The 17,205-nt window shown below is 37.0% G+C and overlaps 1 protein-coding gene across 1 annotated transcript in view; it reads left to right on the top strand.

Annotated features, from left to right (window-relative positions):
• SYNJ2 (synaptojanin 2) overlaps positions 1-17,205 on the top strand; it is a 50,443-nt gene that overhangs the window by 13,616 nt on the left and 19,622 nt on the right. Inside the window, exons 5-15 of the mRNA XM_026675270.2 lie at positions 1,126-1,209; positions 1,794-1,855; positions 3,819-3,915; positions 9,809-9,972; positions 10,570-10,651; positions 10,798-10,947; positions 11,034-11,199; positions 11,876-12,067; positions 12,348-12,429; positions 13,625-13,765; positions 16,685-16,877. Coding sequence (XP_026531055.2) covers positions 1,126-1,209; positions 1,794-1,855; positions 3,819-3,915; positions 9,809-9,972; positions 10,570-10,651; positions 10,798-10,947; positions 11,034-11,199; positions 11,876-12,067; positions 12,348-12,429; positions 13,625-13,765; positions 16,685-16,877 — 1,413 coding nt within the window. The remainder of the gene's footprint in view (positions 1-1,125; positions 1,210-1,793; positions 1,856-3,818; positions 3,916-9,808; positions 9,973-10,569; positions 10,652-10,797; positions 10,948-11,033; positions 11,200-11,875; positions 12,068-12,347; positions 12,430-13,624; positions 13,766-16,684; positions 16,878-17,205) is intronic.

Genomic DNA, 17,205 nt, shown 5'->3' with positions numbered 1-17,205 from the left:
ATAAATTAATTATACCCCAGGATTCTAGATATCCTGGCCCCTTTACACTGCATGGTTTCCTCTGGTTTAAAGAAGGGGATAAGCAATTAGCTTTATATCCTGGAAGCTCTTCTATGAATAAATGGTCTTCCTTTGTTTCCCACTGAGGTACTCTTCCTTCCCTCCCTCCCTCCCTCCTCTCTCTTCTGATGACTCACTGCATAAGCAAAGAAAAACAAAACAATTTGAAGTCCCTTGGCTTTCTAAACTGAAGTCAGCTGTTGATCTTTCAGCTCACTTGCTACAAAATCAGAATCCAAAGAAGTGCTGGTGCTGATACTTGAACAAAGCAGTGTATAGAGTGAAAAGTAGGGAGAAGGAATTTTGCAGCAGGAATTAAATTAAAAGTTGCATCCAACCCAGCTTAATTCCTCATTCAAAATGGCCTTTGATCCAGCTGTATTAGAACCAGCAGGAATAATCTGAGTTGTACAAAAATACCGGTAATCATTCTCTTCAAATCATTGTAGTTTGTTTGGCAATCATATGGAAATAACTTGATATTGCCTTCTTCTGGGACATATGCTTGACTTGTTTATCTAACCTACAGTCCTGAGATTCTTAATGGTTCCCATCCAGCTACTAACCATTTTTGAATTTAATATAGGCACTCTACTCTTACTGATGGTAATTAAAACCAGGAACTCCATCACTAAGTGATGCAGGCATGACAGCACATAACCACTCTGACTTAGGTCAGCAGTGTCAAGAGCTCCCAGTTGTAATTATTAGTCAAATCACACACAATTACTGTGTCCCACCATCATATGATCAACATATGCCACCTCCTTACAGTTTCTCCATTAACTTCATTGGAAGATAGTGGTGAAGGTTGAAAATAGAGGTCACGTTGTGGGGTACCGCAATGTTGTAATTGCAAGCCAGTCACCGAGCACCCAAATCACAATCACAAGATCATGGGCATGTGTAACAGCCACAACTACAAAAACCACTTGTAAATAATCTCATTCAGTGGAGACGTGTTCTAATTTCAAACGGTTGCTAAACCAGCAGATGTTAAATGAGCACTACTTGTAATTAATTGCATTAATCTAAATATATGCTACTTTTTAAAAATCTTTTCAGGCTATCTACTTGGACATGGATGTTTCTTCCTTTGTTCAGATCAGAGGGTCAGTTCCATTATTCTGGGAGCAACCTGGATTGCAGGTAATAAGCATAAACCATGAATGTCTAAAGTAATGTTTACTGTTAAACTGAACGTCTCCTTTACATTTGGCATGTCAACATTTCTGGCCTTAAACTTTAAATAGGGCAAGAGTTTCCATTCTTTTTGGAGGGACTGTAGTAGTGATGCAGTCTTTTACATGGAATGGATTTGTACATGTGCATATTTAAGTTTGGATTGATTCAGGAATACAGAAATGGGGAGGATGTTAGTTACCTTTATAAGTAGTTATGTTGTAAATGTGATCATAATCATATGTATTTATACTTTTGTTAATTAGTATACTAAAAATTTCAAAATGTATTAACGAGGCAAGCAATTTTAATCTTACAAGGAAATTGAAAAACAGAAGGAAGTTTTGGGGCAGATTAATTAATTGCGCATCATTATTTTTTGTCATCCCCATTTTTTAATAACATCTGCCTTCTATGTTCTGTGGCATCATTTGTGGATGCCAAGATGGTTGCTAGGCTATAATAAAGAAACACTTTTCTCTAAATGAAGAAGGGAGACATCTAGTGATTCATGTTGAAAGTATCACTTCCTATTATTATTATCTTCTTAGGTTGGTTCCCATCATTTGAAGATTACCAGAGGCCTGGAAGCAAATGCTCCTGCTTTTGATAAGTAGGTTTAATAATTGCAATATTGCTGATAACATGCAGGGTTAGAACTTGATATTATAGCTTTTACTGTAGGATGTTCCAGAATCTTTGCGTGCAACCATGTCTTCTGATTTTCAAATCCATTTCTCTCTTTTGCATGAATATTCCCATTTGTCATTTAGGACTGAATCTGAGAAGGAAGAAGTGTTGAAAGATAGGTGTATATTTTTGAACAAAGCTGTTAATGTTCTGAGTGCCTTCAGATGCCTGGGTATCTTTGGGCAGTTGATCTTTCTTAGCCAAATCTACCTCACTAAGTGATTATTGTGGGAGAAAATGGGAGGAAAGAGCATTATGCATGCTCCATTGAGCTCCTGAATGGCACGGGGGATTCAAAACAAATAAACAAAATACGATAAACATATGGTACTATTATTTTTTAAAAAACAATCTTTTTTCAATCATGTAGCACCAAACTAACAGGATGGCATTCTGTTACCCATAACAGATGGCAAGGAGTAACTTTTGTTTAGGAGAATGTCATGTTGTTGATACTATTTTTTAATTCACAAGAGAGATTGTAGGAGAGGAAAATTTAGCCAGACAGTACACAGTAGAACAGGGGTGTCAAACTCATGTCGTTATGTGACATTGTACAACTTTTTTCCCCTTTGCTAAACCGGGCATGGGCGTGGCCAACACGTGATGCATGTGGACCACGGGCCGCAATTTTGACACCCCTGCAGTAGAAATCTATAGGTTTTCCATCGGTTGGAGTATTTGAGTAGAGGTACCGAGTAAGGGATCCTGATAGACCCTAGAACTATAGTTTGATGAGACTTCGGTACTAATGCTGAGTTGTTTGGATATTGAACTACTCATGTACAACCAAGAACATTATATGATTGTTCTAACATGTGCAGCCAAATCTTAGGACAGGACATAATCTGGATGGGTTTATTTTATCTAGATGGAGGGTAATCTGAAATGGGAGTTTACATCTCATTGATCTTGTCAAATGTTCTTGTCTTTTGAAGTTTAGGGGTAGCAGTAGCTTTTTTACCTTGCAAGTGCGGTGATGGGGAATTTTTGAAAACAGTCCATCCTATTCTGATGACTAATGAAGAGTTGTGTGATTTTCCAGGACTCACACTCCTATGGTGCTCCTATGGAAACTCTGACAAAATCATTATTTGGTTTTGTATGATTAAATGCCTTCACCTTTTTAGTAGTCCTTAATTGCTTGAGGAGAAAGCAATTAAAAAAATGAGATGACAGCTGCAAAGCTTACAGGAGGAAGACTCCTGCTGACTCTGATGGAACACAGGTTGATCCTAGTCTCTGGGGTGTTAACAGTGGCAAACAAAAGAATTGTTTTCTAAAATCATTGAATCAGGTTAATTTCATGCAGCATCATTACTGTACTGATTCTTACTGTATTGAGCAATTTGCACTGTTAGATGCCTTAACATTTCATGCAATATTTGAAATAGTCTTGAATACCCAAGTCAAGGAAAGGATCCATTTTCTAGTAAAACTGGAAAACTAGAATAAAATTGTAATGTTATGCCCGAGAGAAGCATTTTTATACTCAAGATGCTCTTAAGATACCTTGATTTTCCCCCTGAAACAATGCGCTTAATCTATTATAATGAACCAGGTGTCCTGATAAACTAATCACAATTCGTTTAGTTATAAACAAATTTAGTTATCTCAATTATTTAAACTCCCAACAAGTAACCAATCCAGGTAAATTATTAAAATGGTTGTGTGTACGTAGTAGTGGTTGATTATTAAAATATAGAACATTTATTCATTTGAAGTAAAATATAAACTGTAGAAAGGAATCAAGTTCTTCAGTCGCTATTCTGAAAAAAACCTTGTGTGGTTAGAAGCCATAATTGACTTTGGTCACTTGTATTTTAAGAAGAATTCTAGGTAGCTTCTATTTATGAAATCAAAGCAACCTATTCCTGCTTTTATAGGCATATGATGCTTCTGAAGGAACAATACGGCAAACAAGTGATCGTTAATTTGCTGAGAAGCAAAGGGGGAGAAGGAGTTCTGAGTAGAGCTTTCAAGGTAAAAACAAAGATCAAAGCCCTTTTGCTAATTTTGTCTTGGTTTAGAGGTTTCTTTCTTATGAAAGTAAGACATATCTTCATATTAGATAGCCAGCACTCAGCCTGGAAAAATCAGAGATAATATTTTTCCTTTTACAAATATGTTTGAGTATTCCCAAATTGATAAAATGTATATAAATGCTTTTTTGACAGCCTACTGAAAGCAATTGTGTGATAAGTAATTGTGAGTATGACTGAATCGTTTATCTGAAGTTGATCCCTGTTTCTCAGAAAAATAAACCCACTGAAAGCAGAGGATGACAGGTTGTATCCGTGGATTTTCTTTCCTTAGGAAAAAAATAAACCCAGCAATATGCTGTTGCTTTTCCAATAATGCTTATCAGAGAAAAAAGAAATGTAAGATGTACGAATGTACTGGAGTTAAGCTCTGTAAAGGAATTTGTACAAATTCCTATATGTTGAGACAAGGAACATAATGGGCTGTGAGGAATGGCATGTTGATAAATGTTTAGCAACCGTCTCTGCCACTTCCCCTGCACCGTGCATTAAGTCTTATGTCTCAATTCTATTTTCTCAAGCTGGCTCTGGCATACCACAGGTTGTAAGTGACTCCTTCATTTACTGTTCACTTCAATTCTGTGTACTACAGAGGGGTGGGATTGCTCCACGGTGCACGGAAACATTTGAAGATGAGGCAAAAAGAGGAAGGAACAGTGAATTCTGCTGTGATGGTAATGTCAGGCGCAGGTAACCAGGAACTGGAGCTGAGTTCACAAAGTACTAGAAGTTTATTATATTCTACCCATACACAAGAATCTGATCTACTAACGGTCAAGGCAAATTGGTGCTAGATAAGAGTCAACAGAATTCATGGGAATGGGGCACTGATTACGTTGTCCCTCGTCATCTCCTACAAATATCCAGCGCGATCAACTAATCAGGCAGTTTGGGGAAGGGGGTTGTTCCATGCAGCCCTGTTTTCAGCTAAGGTGGGCTCTCTTGGTGGTTACTTGGATTAAAAATAGGATCCTGCAGCATGTGAAATAGATCCTCTTTCACCCAGCTAAGCTTCTGCTGCTGTGTCTTTTTCAGACATGAGACCTGAAATAGAGGGTGGAATGGAGTGGGATAGGGGGAGATAAATGCTTACGAGATGGGGAGGAGTACAGTGCCTTGTGTGGTTAAGATGTTGGGTTGGAGATTAGCAAGCACATGTTCGAGACTGAGCGCTGCCATGGAGCGGGTTGAGTTCTCATCCTTCACTCCAGCTCCTACTGGGGAAACTGGGCAATGGAGATGTCGCTGGTTAATTGTTTCAACCCAGAAGCCCCTCTGTTCTTCTGACATGAGTGTGATGCAGATGAGATGGGGAATTGATGTCATGTATTACCATTCCTCCTAGCCCACAAGAGGATTTTCTGTCACTCCAGATTAAATTTGTCGTTTTACTGGGCAGGAAACTGCAAAGCATTTGGCTACATCCACATTCTTCCTTTCTTAAACCCCTTTTTATTTATAGAACCTAGAGGCCTTTTAGGAAATTTCAGCAGTGTAAGCAGCATGCTGTTTTCCCATTTTTAACATTTTAAATGGTCTTTTAAAAAACAAAGCTGGGGAGAACAGAAGATCTGGGCAGTACCAAGGCAAGTATCTTTCTCCCCACTGCTTTTCTCACTTGCATCGTTTAGAGGCAATCATTGTGATTCCTCTGTGAAGTTAACAGTTATTACAACTGCAGAAGTGGATAGCATGCTTGGAACAATGACTCATGCTGGGCTGGTAGTGCTGCAATTGTTCCCAAGTAAACTACGAAGAACTGAGGCCTGTAAATAGTCAAAGATATGTAGGCAGTTAGCAAAGGAACAAATCCAGTGGCAAACATAAGCTGCTACTGCTGCTGCTCGCCTCTTCATCTTTTAGAAGCAGCCTTTATGTACACAGTGATTTTCTCTTGAACTTATTTTGGATCTTAGCCATTGGAAGTTTGCAGTGAGTTGGATCATATTGCTAGTGAGAGGAAATTCCATAGCAATTTAACATTAGCACCCCTGCTGTAAGGGGTAAGCTTAAAGGGCAGGGTAGGAATCTTTGAAATAACAGCCCTAAACAAACCAGCATACGGCTTTGTGAATGGGTGGAGAAATTTCCTACTTATGTCACACCTGTTAGTCATAGCCCTATTATGCACTATGGTCCAGCCAAAGCCAAATAAAGGAAACAAGGAGGGAACATATAAAATGGCCTTTTGCGGGAGGGGATAGTTTTCAAACACCATTTTCCCATATGTGAGCACATATGAAGCCAGAGAGGCTACTTTAGTTATGTTCTACTTGTACTTGTGATCCATTTAATATACTTGTGGCAATACCGCATTGAGTTGTTCTAGTTACACATTCAGTTATGGAGACATAGAAAACAATATTTTTGATTCAGTCTTCCCATCAAAGTCATTTGGGAAGATGATCCTTTGCTCCTGGTCTGAGCTGTTGTAAGACAACATTGAAAAGCAGAGGGGACAGATGTAGGTTGAAGTGATTACTGATACATATTACAATAGAAGACTATTATTTCTCTGCCTATTATCCTGTCCATAATATCTCCTTTTCACTGATTGGTTTTTGAATTAACTCTGCTGATAGAATATTCCATCAGTAATTTTTATGATAGGAGCATATTTTGTATTCTATCTATTGGGATTTCTGCCAAATTCTGTGGTCTCTTGGCTGGTATTTTTTTCAAAGTAGGACTAGATGCCTCAAATATTCTACAATAATAATTTATTACATGAGAAATAGATTTTATTACTTACACTGTCTTAATGCTTCTGGGAACAAAATACAGTTTTATTTTAATTTATTTCTCTGCCTTCCAACCTGCAATGAAGGCGATAAATGTTCAGGCCATGAACAGAATAAACAGACTGCAATGCAGCTGCATCATAAGTATTAACTAGGCTTTCTCAACCTGCCCTTTCCAAAATACTGGGTTATCACCCCCTACAATTATGATTGTTGGACTAATTCATGTGGAGAATGTTAAAGGATAGCTAACTAAATCCCAATGAGATCAGAATATGGTGAATCCAATTTTTTTTTATGATGCCATGTTACAGAAACTTAAGTAGAGGCAGTCCCTGACTTACAACCACAATTGAGACCCAAATTTGTTGCTAAGTGAGACATTTGTTAAGTGAGTTTTGCCCCATTTTATGACCTTTCTTGTCACAGTTATAAGTGAATCACTTCAAGTGTTAAGTTAGTAACACAGTTGTTAAGTGAACCTGGCTTCTTCCTGGACTTTGCTTGTCTGAAGGTCGCAAAAGGGGATCACATGACCCCAAGCCTTTGCAACTATCATAAGTATGAAATCAGTTGCCAAGCTGAATTTTGATCACATGACCATAGGGCTGCTGCAACAGTCATAAGTGTGAGAAACAGTGAGAGGTAAGTTACTTTTTTTCAGTGCCGTTGTAACGTTGAGTGGTTGTAAGTCAATGACTACCTGTATGTTCTTTTTTTTTTTTTTGAAAATTTTATTTGGGTTTTCACAAAAAAAACCATAATACAAGTAAAACATCTTTTTTTTTAAAAAATAGCATGGTCCCGGGTTATCACTTCTTCATACAGACACAAATTCAATTTCATGCTCATTTTTGTGTTCTATTCCATATCTTATTACTGTTTTACATTTTCAACTTTATTTTGATTATCTCATCTCAATTCAAATCATTATATTTATACTTTTGTCTGTCCTGTTTCAATTTCATATTATCTTTTCTCATTAAACAAATTTTCCCCTGTAGTTACTAATTGGAGTATGACACCTTTATATCTTTTAATTTTATCCATTCAACTCTTATTTAAGCTTCAATGTATACCTTTAAGATTATAACATTCAATATAATACATAACTTCCAATCAAATTCTGCTTGGTACATTCTTAAAATACACACTATATTCTTAAAAAAAGATTATATATATGTATATGTATATGTATGTAAATAAAGCACTCATTCCATTCCAATTCAGTTTTATCATTAATATTCATAAATCTTTAACATTTCTTTTCAATTAAATATCATACTTCCTTGGGAACACTTATAAACTTTCCATAATTAATTCTTTTTCCCCCCATATTTCTCTTCACTTATATTTTATAAATCATTAATAATAATTAAAATGTGCCATCCTTTCCTAATTTAATTCTCTCATTCACTTTATTTTATTTATTTATTAACAAACATTCCACTAGATTACGATAAATATTTTATCTATCATTTTAATCATATTTTCTAAAATTATTTCTATTTGTAATATAACAATACTATCTTATGTACCTTTGCAGAATCCCTTTTACAATTAAGTTTTCATCCATTATCTCTAAACAGGCTTATACTTTCAATTCTTATACCTTTTCCCTGTTTCTCTATATCTTGTTTCTGTCCTTTATAACTTCTTTTCCTTTCCTTCTTCCCCCTCTTCTTTTCCCTCCCCTTTTTACCCCCTTGTCTCTCTAATTCTAATTCTCTCTTCTGTAATCTCCTCTTCTGTTGCTTTCTAATATTATACTTATTTTTCTACTATTCTTTTTTTGGTTGTTTTTTCAAATCTTAAACTCTTCATTCTCTTTCCCCCCTTTCTTTCCACCCCCCCACATAAAATTACTTGATCATTAAATATGGCTTCTTCTTTGTCCCAATCTTCTTGGTTCTGCAAGTGTTTCTTGTTGTTTCTCATAGTTCCAGGTCTCCATTTCTAAGAATTGAAATACGAAGCCAAAAGAACCTCTCCCTTCTTGTGCATCTTCTTTGTACTTTTTAAGTTGCATTTTCAGTTCTTCTAAAAGTGGTGCCATTTTAAACACTTTTAAACAACCACCCGATTTACAATAACCAAAAATCCAAAGATCACCAAGTAATCCAAATAATCCAAAGCTGTTTCTTCTTGCTTCTTTTTTCCACTTTCTCTTCCTGGGGTTCTATTATTTGGTTGCCAAGATTCAGTTAAAATGTATCTTTTAGGAATCTTGTTGAGGTTTCACTGTGAATTCCTTTTAGTTCCAAGCAGTCTCCTCCATTTTTTCAGATCCTGCCCTTATATTCTTTTTCTCTCCTTTCCTCTTTTAAAAGCTTTTAAGTATCCAGAAATCTTTATTATCCCTTTGACATTTTATTATCAGCTTAAATGCCTATTGATGTCAAAGTGGATTTTTTTTTTCCAATTTCTTGCTTAAGTCTCTTAGCTGTCAGTATAGGGAAGGGAAGAAAAAAAAAACCAAATTGTTTCCCTTCCCTCTCTCCTTCGCTGCTTCAAAATCTTCTTTGGGAACAATGTTATTTTTTTATATAGTTTAAATTCCAGCGTACCTTACATTGTTGCTTTTGCAGTTTAACCCGGTCAACCAAAACTTTCTCTTCTTATCTTCCTCCTGCACATTCTTTTCTGGTTGAGTTCTTCTTTGAGGTGGCCATTTCTGACCACCGCTGCAACCGCCTTCGGGAAAGGGAGTAATGGCCAGCTGAGGAGGAGAGATGCGGCTCTCCTCAACCCTGCTGGCAGTCTCCCCCCTCTTCACCACCTCTACGGGGTGGCTTAGCCCCAAAACCAGCCGGCTCGGGGCACTCTGGCGGTGAGCACGGATTGAAACCGCGCACGATCGTGGTTTCGGTCTGTTGGCGAAGGAACTCAAACCGGAAGTCCTACCTGTATGTTCTTGAAATTGATAAGACATGGAAAGTAAATATTTAGTTGTTTTACTTCTGATTAACTCTACACAACTGACTGCATTGTTAGATATGCTGTATATAAGCATTCACCAGCCATTCAATACATGTTATCAGACTCTTAATGAAGTAACAAAAAAGATTATTTTCTGCTCTTTTCTTTTATAAGAAATTACTTTGGGCATCATCCCATGCAGTAGACACTCCAATGATTAATTTTGATTACCATCATTTTGCAAAAGATGGGAAACTGGAGAACTTGCTGGGGCCTCAGCTAAAGCTACACTGGGAAGAATTGGGCATCTTTACAAAGGGTGAAAATGCAACTTCCCGGTGAGTATTGCACTCCTTCATCTGCACTTGTTTTCCATGCTCCAACTTTACATTTGTGGTTATTTTATGCTATCTTGCTTATAGACTATTTGATGTTTTTGTGCAAGTGGGATTGTTTAAATTACAACTGATCATTTTGACATATGGAACAGTCTGGAAAGTTGGTGGCTCAGACACTTTTGGACACCTCATATCTGTTGCTGATCTTTCAATCTTAGCCATTTGTAAAGCACATTAGTATGAAGCACAACTCCCTATAATAGTTACAATTAATTGTTCTTATGATGTTGTATTGGAATCAACATTTAAAATATGTAGACTTGCCTTTTCAGTTAGAGCTGGGTTACAGTTTTGAGAAGACCATTTTGGGTAAAATTGATCTAGCCAATTCCAGCAGTGCAGATGCACATCCTTGCTGAATTGTGGCAAAGGAGACTAGCAATGAATAAACTGAATTGTTATAATTTGTGCCTCTGCATTTTGTGCTATTGTCCATAGAGTCCTAAATTTTCACGCTAGACTTGCTCAGTAAAATACTCAACTTATAGGGGGAGATACAGTACTAATTCTTTTAGTTCTTTGACTTGTTTTTTGAAGTCAACAGATAGGTACCATTCGAATGAATTGCCTGGATTGTCTAAATCGAACTAATACCGTCCAAACCTTCATAGCACTTGAGGTGAGTGATAGAGCATTCAGTTTCTAAGAGTTTGAGCAAAACTCTTACAAGAGGAATTATCAAGCAAACATTGGATATTATGTGGGTGGGAAATTTGATTCTTGTCCTGTCTCGTTCTGCACTGTATTTTTCTTTCTTCAAATCAGATTCTCCAAAGTCAACTAGAAAGCCTGGGATTAAATTCCAAATCTATAGTTGAACGTTTTTTGGAGTCTTACAAAGCAATGTGGGCCTTCAATGGGCATAGTCTAAGCAAGATTTTTACAGGCAGCCGTGCTTTGGAAGGAAAAGCTAAGGTAAATGAAAAACTGAGCCTCAATAATTCTCTGACATTTCTGTAACTATGAAATTAAATTAAATGGTTGATCCTATTCTTATATAGGTTGGGAAATTCAAAGATGGTGCCCGGTCAGTGTCACTGACCATTCAGTCAAACTTTTTTGACAGCATGAAACAGGAAGCCATTGACTTATTTCTTATGGGTGATTTTTACAACGAAGAGTATGCTGATAAAGAGAGAATGCTGCTGGATCATACCGCATTATTGAGTAAGCAAGATCATTTTTATTTCAGTAACTTTTCAGTCTTACTTGCTCTTGTATATTTCTTGGGAGTAATCCATTTAAGTAAGCTTGCACAAGATTTCGTATTACAAAAAATGTCAGCATTATGTTTGGGACTTCCCAGTAGGATATTCAGCCACTCTCTTCATTGAATCCAAAATCAGTGTCTGACAGATGAAAGGTTCCATCCATTAGTGGGAGATTTTAATACAACAATAGAATCCTACTGATATAATAAAGGACCTGACGATCTCCACCATTTTTTCTTGAACCTCCAATCCACAGTGGCGCTTCAATATTCTCTAGAAAGCTGGGTGACCATTCAGAACACTGAAGGAGGGTGGAATCCGAAAATATCACGCCCGTTTTTTAAACTATGGACATATCATGCAAAAAATGCTTCTCTCTGTAGAAGAGAAAATTGATCTGTTCTCACACTATCCATGCGCCTATTTATGAACTCTCGCTAGTGAGAAACATTATCTATATAAAGGCTTCAATATAATTTAACATGCTTCTGCATTTAGAGAGTGCTTATAAAGGAAATACTTGGAAGCATGACAGCAAAATAATTATCAAGAGATAATTTGCAATCAGTGACATGGTTCATAGTTTAAGGGGGAAAATACCTTTCTTTCCTCTCTTTCTTCATCTCCATTAGTGACACCAAGCACTTTGAACATCATGTCAGAGCGTCAATTTGAATTCACGAACTTCAAGAGAATTCGTGTTGCCATGGGGACCTGGAATGTAAATGGAGGCAAGCAATTTAAGAGTAATATCCTTGGTACCAGCGAATTAACAGATTGGTTACTTGATTCCCCTAAGCTCTGTGGGGTTTCAGAGTTTCAAGGTAATAAAAAGTCCTACAGGTGATATGACAAAAATATGGTTACTGTATATGTATGTATTTGTATGTGTGTGTGAATATATGAGGATGTCACTTGGGACTGCCCAGTTCCATTGTAAGAGTAACAAAGTTTTTTAGATAGGATTAGAATTTTTTAGAATTAGTAGGAACTAATTATGTGCATTTGGGAAGGTAGGCTTAATTATTGTGTTTATCTCCTTTCCTGAAATGGAATGATTAGATTAAGTTCATATGTTTGGTTTTTCCCTCTCCATCACAACAGATGATCATTGTCCCGTTGACATATTTGCTGTAGGATTTGAAGAAATGGTAGAATTAAATGCTGGCAATATTGTGAATGCGAGGTAGGTTGAAATTGAATTTTTTGAACTGCTATGTCTCAAGTTCTGTGTGAGAGGCTCATTGAATTTCTTATTCGTGATAATTTCAGAGCTATCATACATTTTATTATTTTCAAAAGTATTCTTAATTTCCTGAAATGAATTTGTTCAGTATTTGTTAATTATCTTTCTTTATATAGATATTTTTATACCAGATATTTTTGTAATCCAAATAGTTACTTGATGCTCTGTCATTAAAATGTATTTTAACACTACATACTATAAACTAGCCAGGGTACAATACTCTTCAGTGGTTTTATATAACTATAATAAATAAAACTATTACAAACCGTGATGGCCCAGTGGTTAGAATTCAGTATTGCAGGCAAACTCTGCCCACTGCCAGGAGTTTGATCCTGACTGACTTAACCTTCCATCCTTCCAAGGTCAGTAAAATGAGGACCCAGATTGTTGGGGGCAATATGCTGACTCTGGAAACCACTATAAAACACCATGAAGTGGTATATAAGTCTAAGTACTATTGCTATTGCTAATAGTTGACTGTAAAATCAAATAATGACTTGTGTATCTGCAAGGACCTTCACAATAAACTTGTATCATCTGATACAAGTGCAATACATTTCAGTAGAAATAATTTACATGTTCAGCTGAAAGTCATCAGTTGATGTTTACTCATATATGAATGTTGATGTTTATTCATACATGTTTACAGTTGATGTTTACTCATATATGAACACATTAGAACTGACAATCTTGTGACCACAAAGAGCACATCGATTGCTTGGTAATGAGCCAATGGCTAGGAGTGTGCTTGTATGCCAACACTCTGCATATCATGCTCGGGTACCCACATATCTCACTTGCAACATGTAGTTATAAAGAGCTTTATTTCAGCTCATGGCCACAGAAAAAGCAATTGTGTTCAACAGGACTGCTGAGAAAGAAAGAGAAACAATCTTTAGTGGCTTTCGTCTATGGGAGAGGGAATTTAGGTTCAATATTAATTTAGCTTCATCATATAAATTCTAAAATGTGATATGTATATGTAATACACATAATTGAACAATGGCCTACTAATTTAGTCCATAGTTAGGACTAAAAAGCATTTTGCTCAAATCCATAGAACATTTCATGGAATTTTGTTAAATTCTTTGATGAAACAGTATGTTTAAAAACATACATCTATTATTTTTTTTAGCACAACCAATAGGAAGACATGGGGAGAACAGATACAGAAGGCTCTTTCAAGGACACATCGATATATTCTGTTGACCTCGGCACAGCTTGTGGGTGTTTGCCTCTTCATTTTTGTAAGACCTTTCCATGTTCCCTATATAAGGTAGTTCTTGCTTCTATTTTTACGTGACAACTTTGTGAAGAGATTGTAGATTTTCTTTTATGGAAATAATAATAATTAAGGAACAACTGTGTTTATTTCTAATTCTGATTTATATGGCCTAGAGCAGGGGGCCTGTGTGGGGCCGTCCTGGAAATAGCAAAGGACTGGCTCAGGGTGCCTTGGCCAGCTTGACGTCACTTGTGCTAGCTCAGCGTCACTCACAGCCCTCCTGAATTCTATTTTTGGCTGCGACAGCCTCCTGCAGTGCTCTGCCAGCAAAAAAGGAGCTTGAGAGGGCCGTGTGCAGTTTTCCCGAGCTTCCGTTTCACTGGCAGAGCACTGCAGGAGACTGTTTCAACCAAAAATGGAGCCTGGGAGGGGTGCCCCCGACACAAGTGATGTCAAGTTGGCCACACCCACCCCAGCCACACCCACCCGGCCCTCCAGGTCAGACAGAACCTGGATGCGGCCCACAATGAAACCAAGTTGACACCCCTAGAGGAAAGTTGAAGTTATGTATTTGGTTTTGTTGGTTCTTCTCACCAGGGTGAATTGGGACAATTACTTTGATTTTCAAATTGAATGTTCTGTATTCCTGTATTTCTGAGATGAATTAGAGTTTGCCCCTCCCCCATTTCTTTATATAGTTAGCACTTCAAATATTAATTGTGTTTGGAAGACAGCCAAATGTTCAGAGTTGAAAACAAGTATTGGCTTTTGATTCTTTCCTACTCTTGCATCTGTTCCTGAGTATATATGTCTTGCTAGGAGACCAATGCACTGTTTCTCCATAAAAATTAGACCAAACTCATTTCCTATGATAATCGTGATTGTGTTCATGTCATGTGTAAACCACACTTAGGCACAGCACTTGCAGTATTCCTTATGCATTTTTCCTCTCATCCATCATTCATCAAAGACACAGCAAAACGCAGATGTCAGGTTGAATAGGAAAGAAGCACTCGTACATGCTTAATATTATCATTGCTGTTATCTGTTTGGTACTAGGTGATTTTTTTATTCAGAAAATTATTTTAGGATTCAAACAAGTTATTTCATAAAATATTTTTTAAATATTTTGGCTGTTTTATGTTCTGCTGGTTGAATTACTTTCATTTTATTCTATGTTATTCAATTTTTTAAAAAACGTTTTTATCAGTTTAAGATACACACACACGCGCACACACACTTTCTAAAATATACAGTTGCTGGGCAATAGAAAGCTACAATACATGCCAAAAAGAAGGAAGAACATGCATAGGAGCTGTGCTCAATAAATTGCTCTCTTTGAATTGCATTCTGCTTGAATAATTGACATAATAAATCAAGTGGGTTTTGAGATATTTATTGCAATGCACTGTGCCCTCCATTACCAAATTGTATTTCAAAGCAAGTGTAATGACATATTCCTTGAAAATAGCTGCCTGCATAGATTGATATCGTCAGACTAAAGAAAGGCATCCAGTTGTTTTTCTCAAGTTCTGGCTACATTTATAACCTTCAAAATATTGTTATGCCAAACCAGATGTGTATGATTTTTTGATCCAAAATAGGAAAAGCCCTTTAGATCTGCCATGAGCAGATTCTCCTTACCTGTTGGTAATTCTTAAAAGAAGTTTTGCCCAGGAAAATAAGGGTTTGAGTTAAGGAAGAAGTATCAGCAATTGACAATCACATGTGGCTTTTCATCATCTCCTTAACATACCCTTAAATGAGGCGTATATTTTCTTGGAGTCTCAAAACTACTGGATGAACTGAGGAACCACCATCAAAACAGAGTGAATGTTCCCTGGTCAGATCTGAAGCACCTTCCCACTTAAAATCTAAAGAGTGCATATCTCTGTTCAAAGCATAATCTAAGATGCTAAACAGAAAATTTTCATTAATTAGGGTCTGTGGCTAACATCTCATATCCACTTCCCTTGAGAAATCTCCACTAGTAAGAATTTTAGCCTTATTGCTAGATAATAAATGAATTACAGGATGTGCCAGCTTTAGTTTGAGGATTGAACTGATATATCAGCAGCCATATTCCAAAAAGTAGGCATGAACAGGAAAAGTGTGGCTTGTGTACTTTATTTATGAATTGTTTTCCCACTCTTCTATCAAGTTAATAATTGCTATTTGGTATTTGGGGGAGAATTTTTTCTGACCATATAACACCATTGTTTGCAGTTGGGATTTTGGCTCTACATATGTCCACATGAACTGAAACTCTCAAATGTAACAAGGAATGTCTGCTACAGATAACTGTCCTGTATATGTGAATGACCGGATGTTTGTTGACATCTCCAGTAGGGTTTTTTTGGGGGAGGAGGGAAGGGGAAGAGCAACTCCCTGGGGTATTTAATTGCACAAAGAACAACTGGAGTGATCTTTGATGTTTTCATGCACTCTAGTGATTGGCTTATCTCAGTGGGATATTGCTGATCTTTTCCTGGAAGGAGGAGATGGTGCTTCCAATATCTATATTATATTTATTTTTTTGTCAACAGCATTGCTATGCTGGGCACAATCAACCTTTGTGGTCCTTTTGGGGGCAATTAGAGAGCTTTAAAGGATGTGGTGCTTGTTTTTACCCCTTAGTTTTGCAGAAAGACAGATCACATTGTTGAATATCAGCATTTTTTTGGTCGGGCTGCTGTAATCAGCGGATGAAGCCAGAGGCAAAGAATGGGTTCTGGGAGACAAAATGCAGCCTGCATCTTTGCATCAAAGAAAATTGGAAATAAGAAAAATTCCATTCTTTCTTCCATCAGGAATCTCCAGTGGATCCTCATTCCATCCATGAATGGGAAATGCTCTCTTTAGAAAGAACCAAGAACTAAAACAAATTTGTTCAGAATTTTCAAATTCTTCCTAAAGGTTTAATTAATTTATTTATTTATTTTGCTTTGGGTTTTATCACCTTCTGCCCAGGGACATAGCAATGGACACAGTGAAGACTGGGATGAGAGGAAAAGCTGGAAACAAAGGAGCAGTTGCTATCCGTTTCCAATTTCATAGCTCCAGCTTATGCTTTGTGTGTAGCCATTTGACAGCTGGCCAGTCTCAGATAAAAGAACGGAATGAAGACTATAAAGAGATCACTCAGAAACTGAGTTTCCCAATGGTAAGGCCTGGGGAAAGTTTCATTTGCAGCGGGTGCTGAATTTGCACATTTTTCAGGATAGAAATTCACATTGGGAAACACCTACATGCATGTGATTTTTATTTTTACCCAAATTTACCTTATTACACTTGGTGTGTTCATGTAATGTGTGTTCTCTGTTACCAATCACTTTTTCACCAGGTCATTTGTCCATCCATCCACTCCAGTTCTTTAAAAATTTAAGTCCTGAACGATTACATTTTAATAGATCAATTCTTTACCTACCAACCTGAAGCAAAAAACCAATAGAGGCAGTAGGAAAGATTAGGATTTGGGGAGGGGGGAGAGA

The sequence above is a fragment of the Notechis scutatus genome, chromosome 1 (assembly GCF_049901735.1).
Source record: "Notechis scutatus isolate UNSWTSFEM ecotype Mainland chromosome 1, rNotScu1.2, whole genome shotgun sequence".
NCBI classification, from domain to species: Eukaryota; Metazoa; Chordata; class Lepidosauria; order Squamata; family Elapidae; genus Notechis; species Notechis scutatus.
Note: the sequence above shows the minus strand (reverse complement) of the source record. Positions and strands in the feature narration are given on the sequence as shown.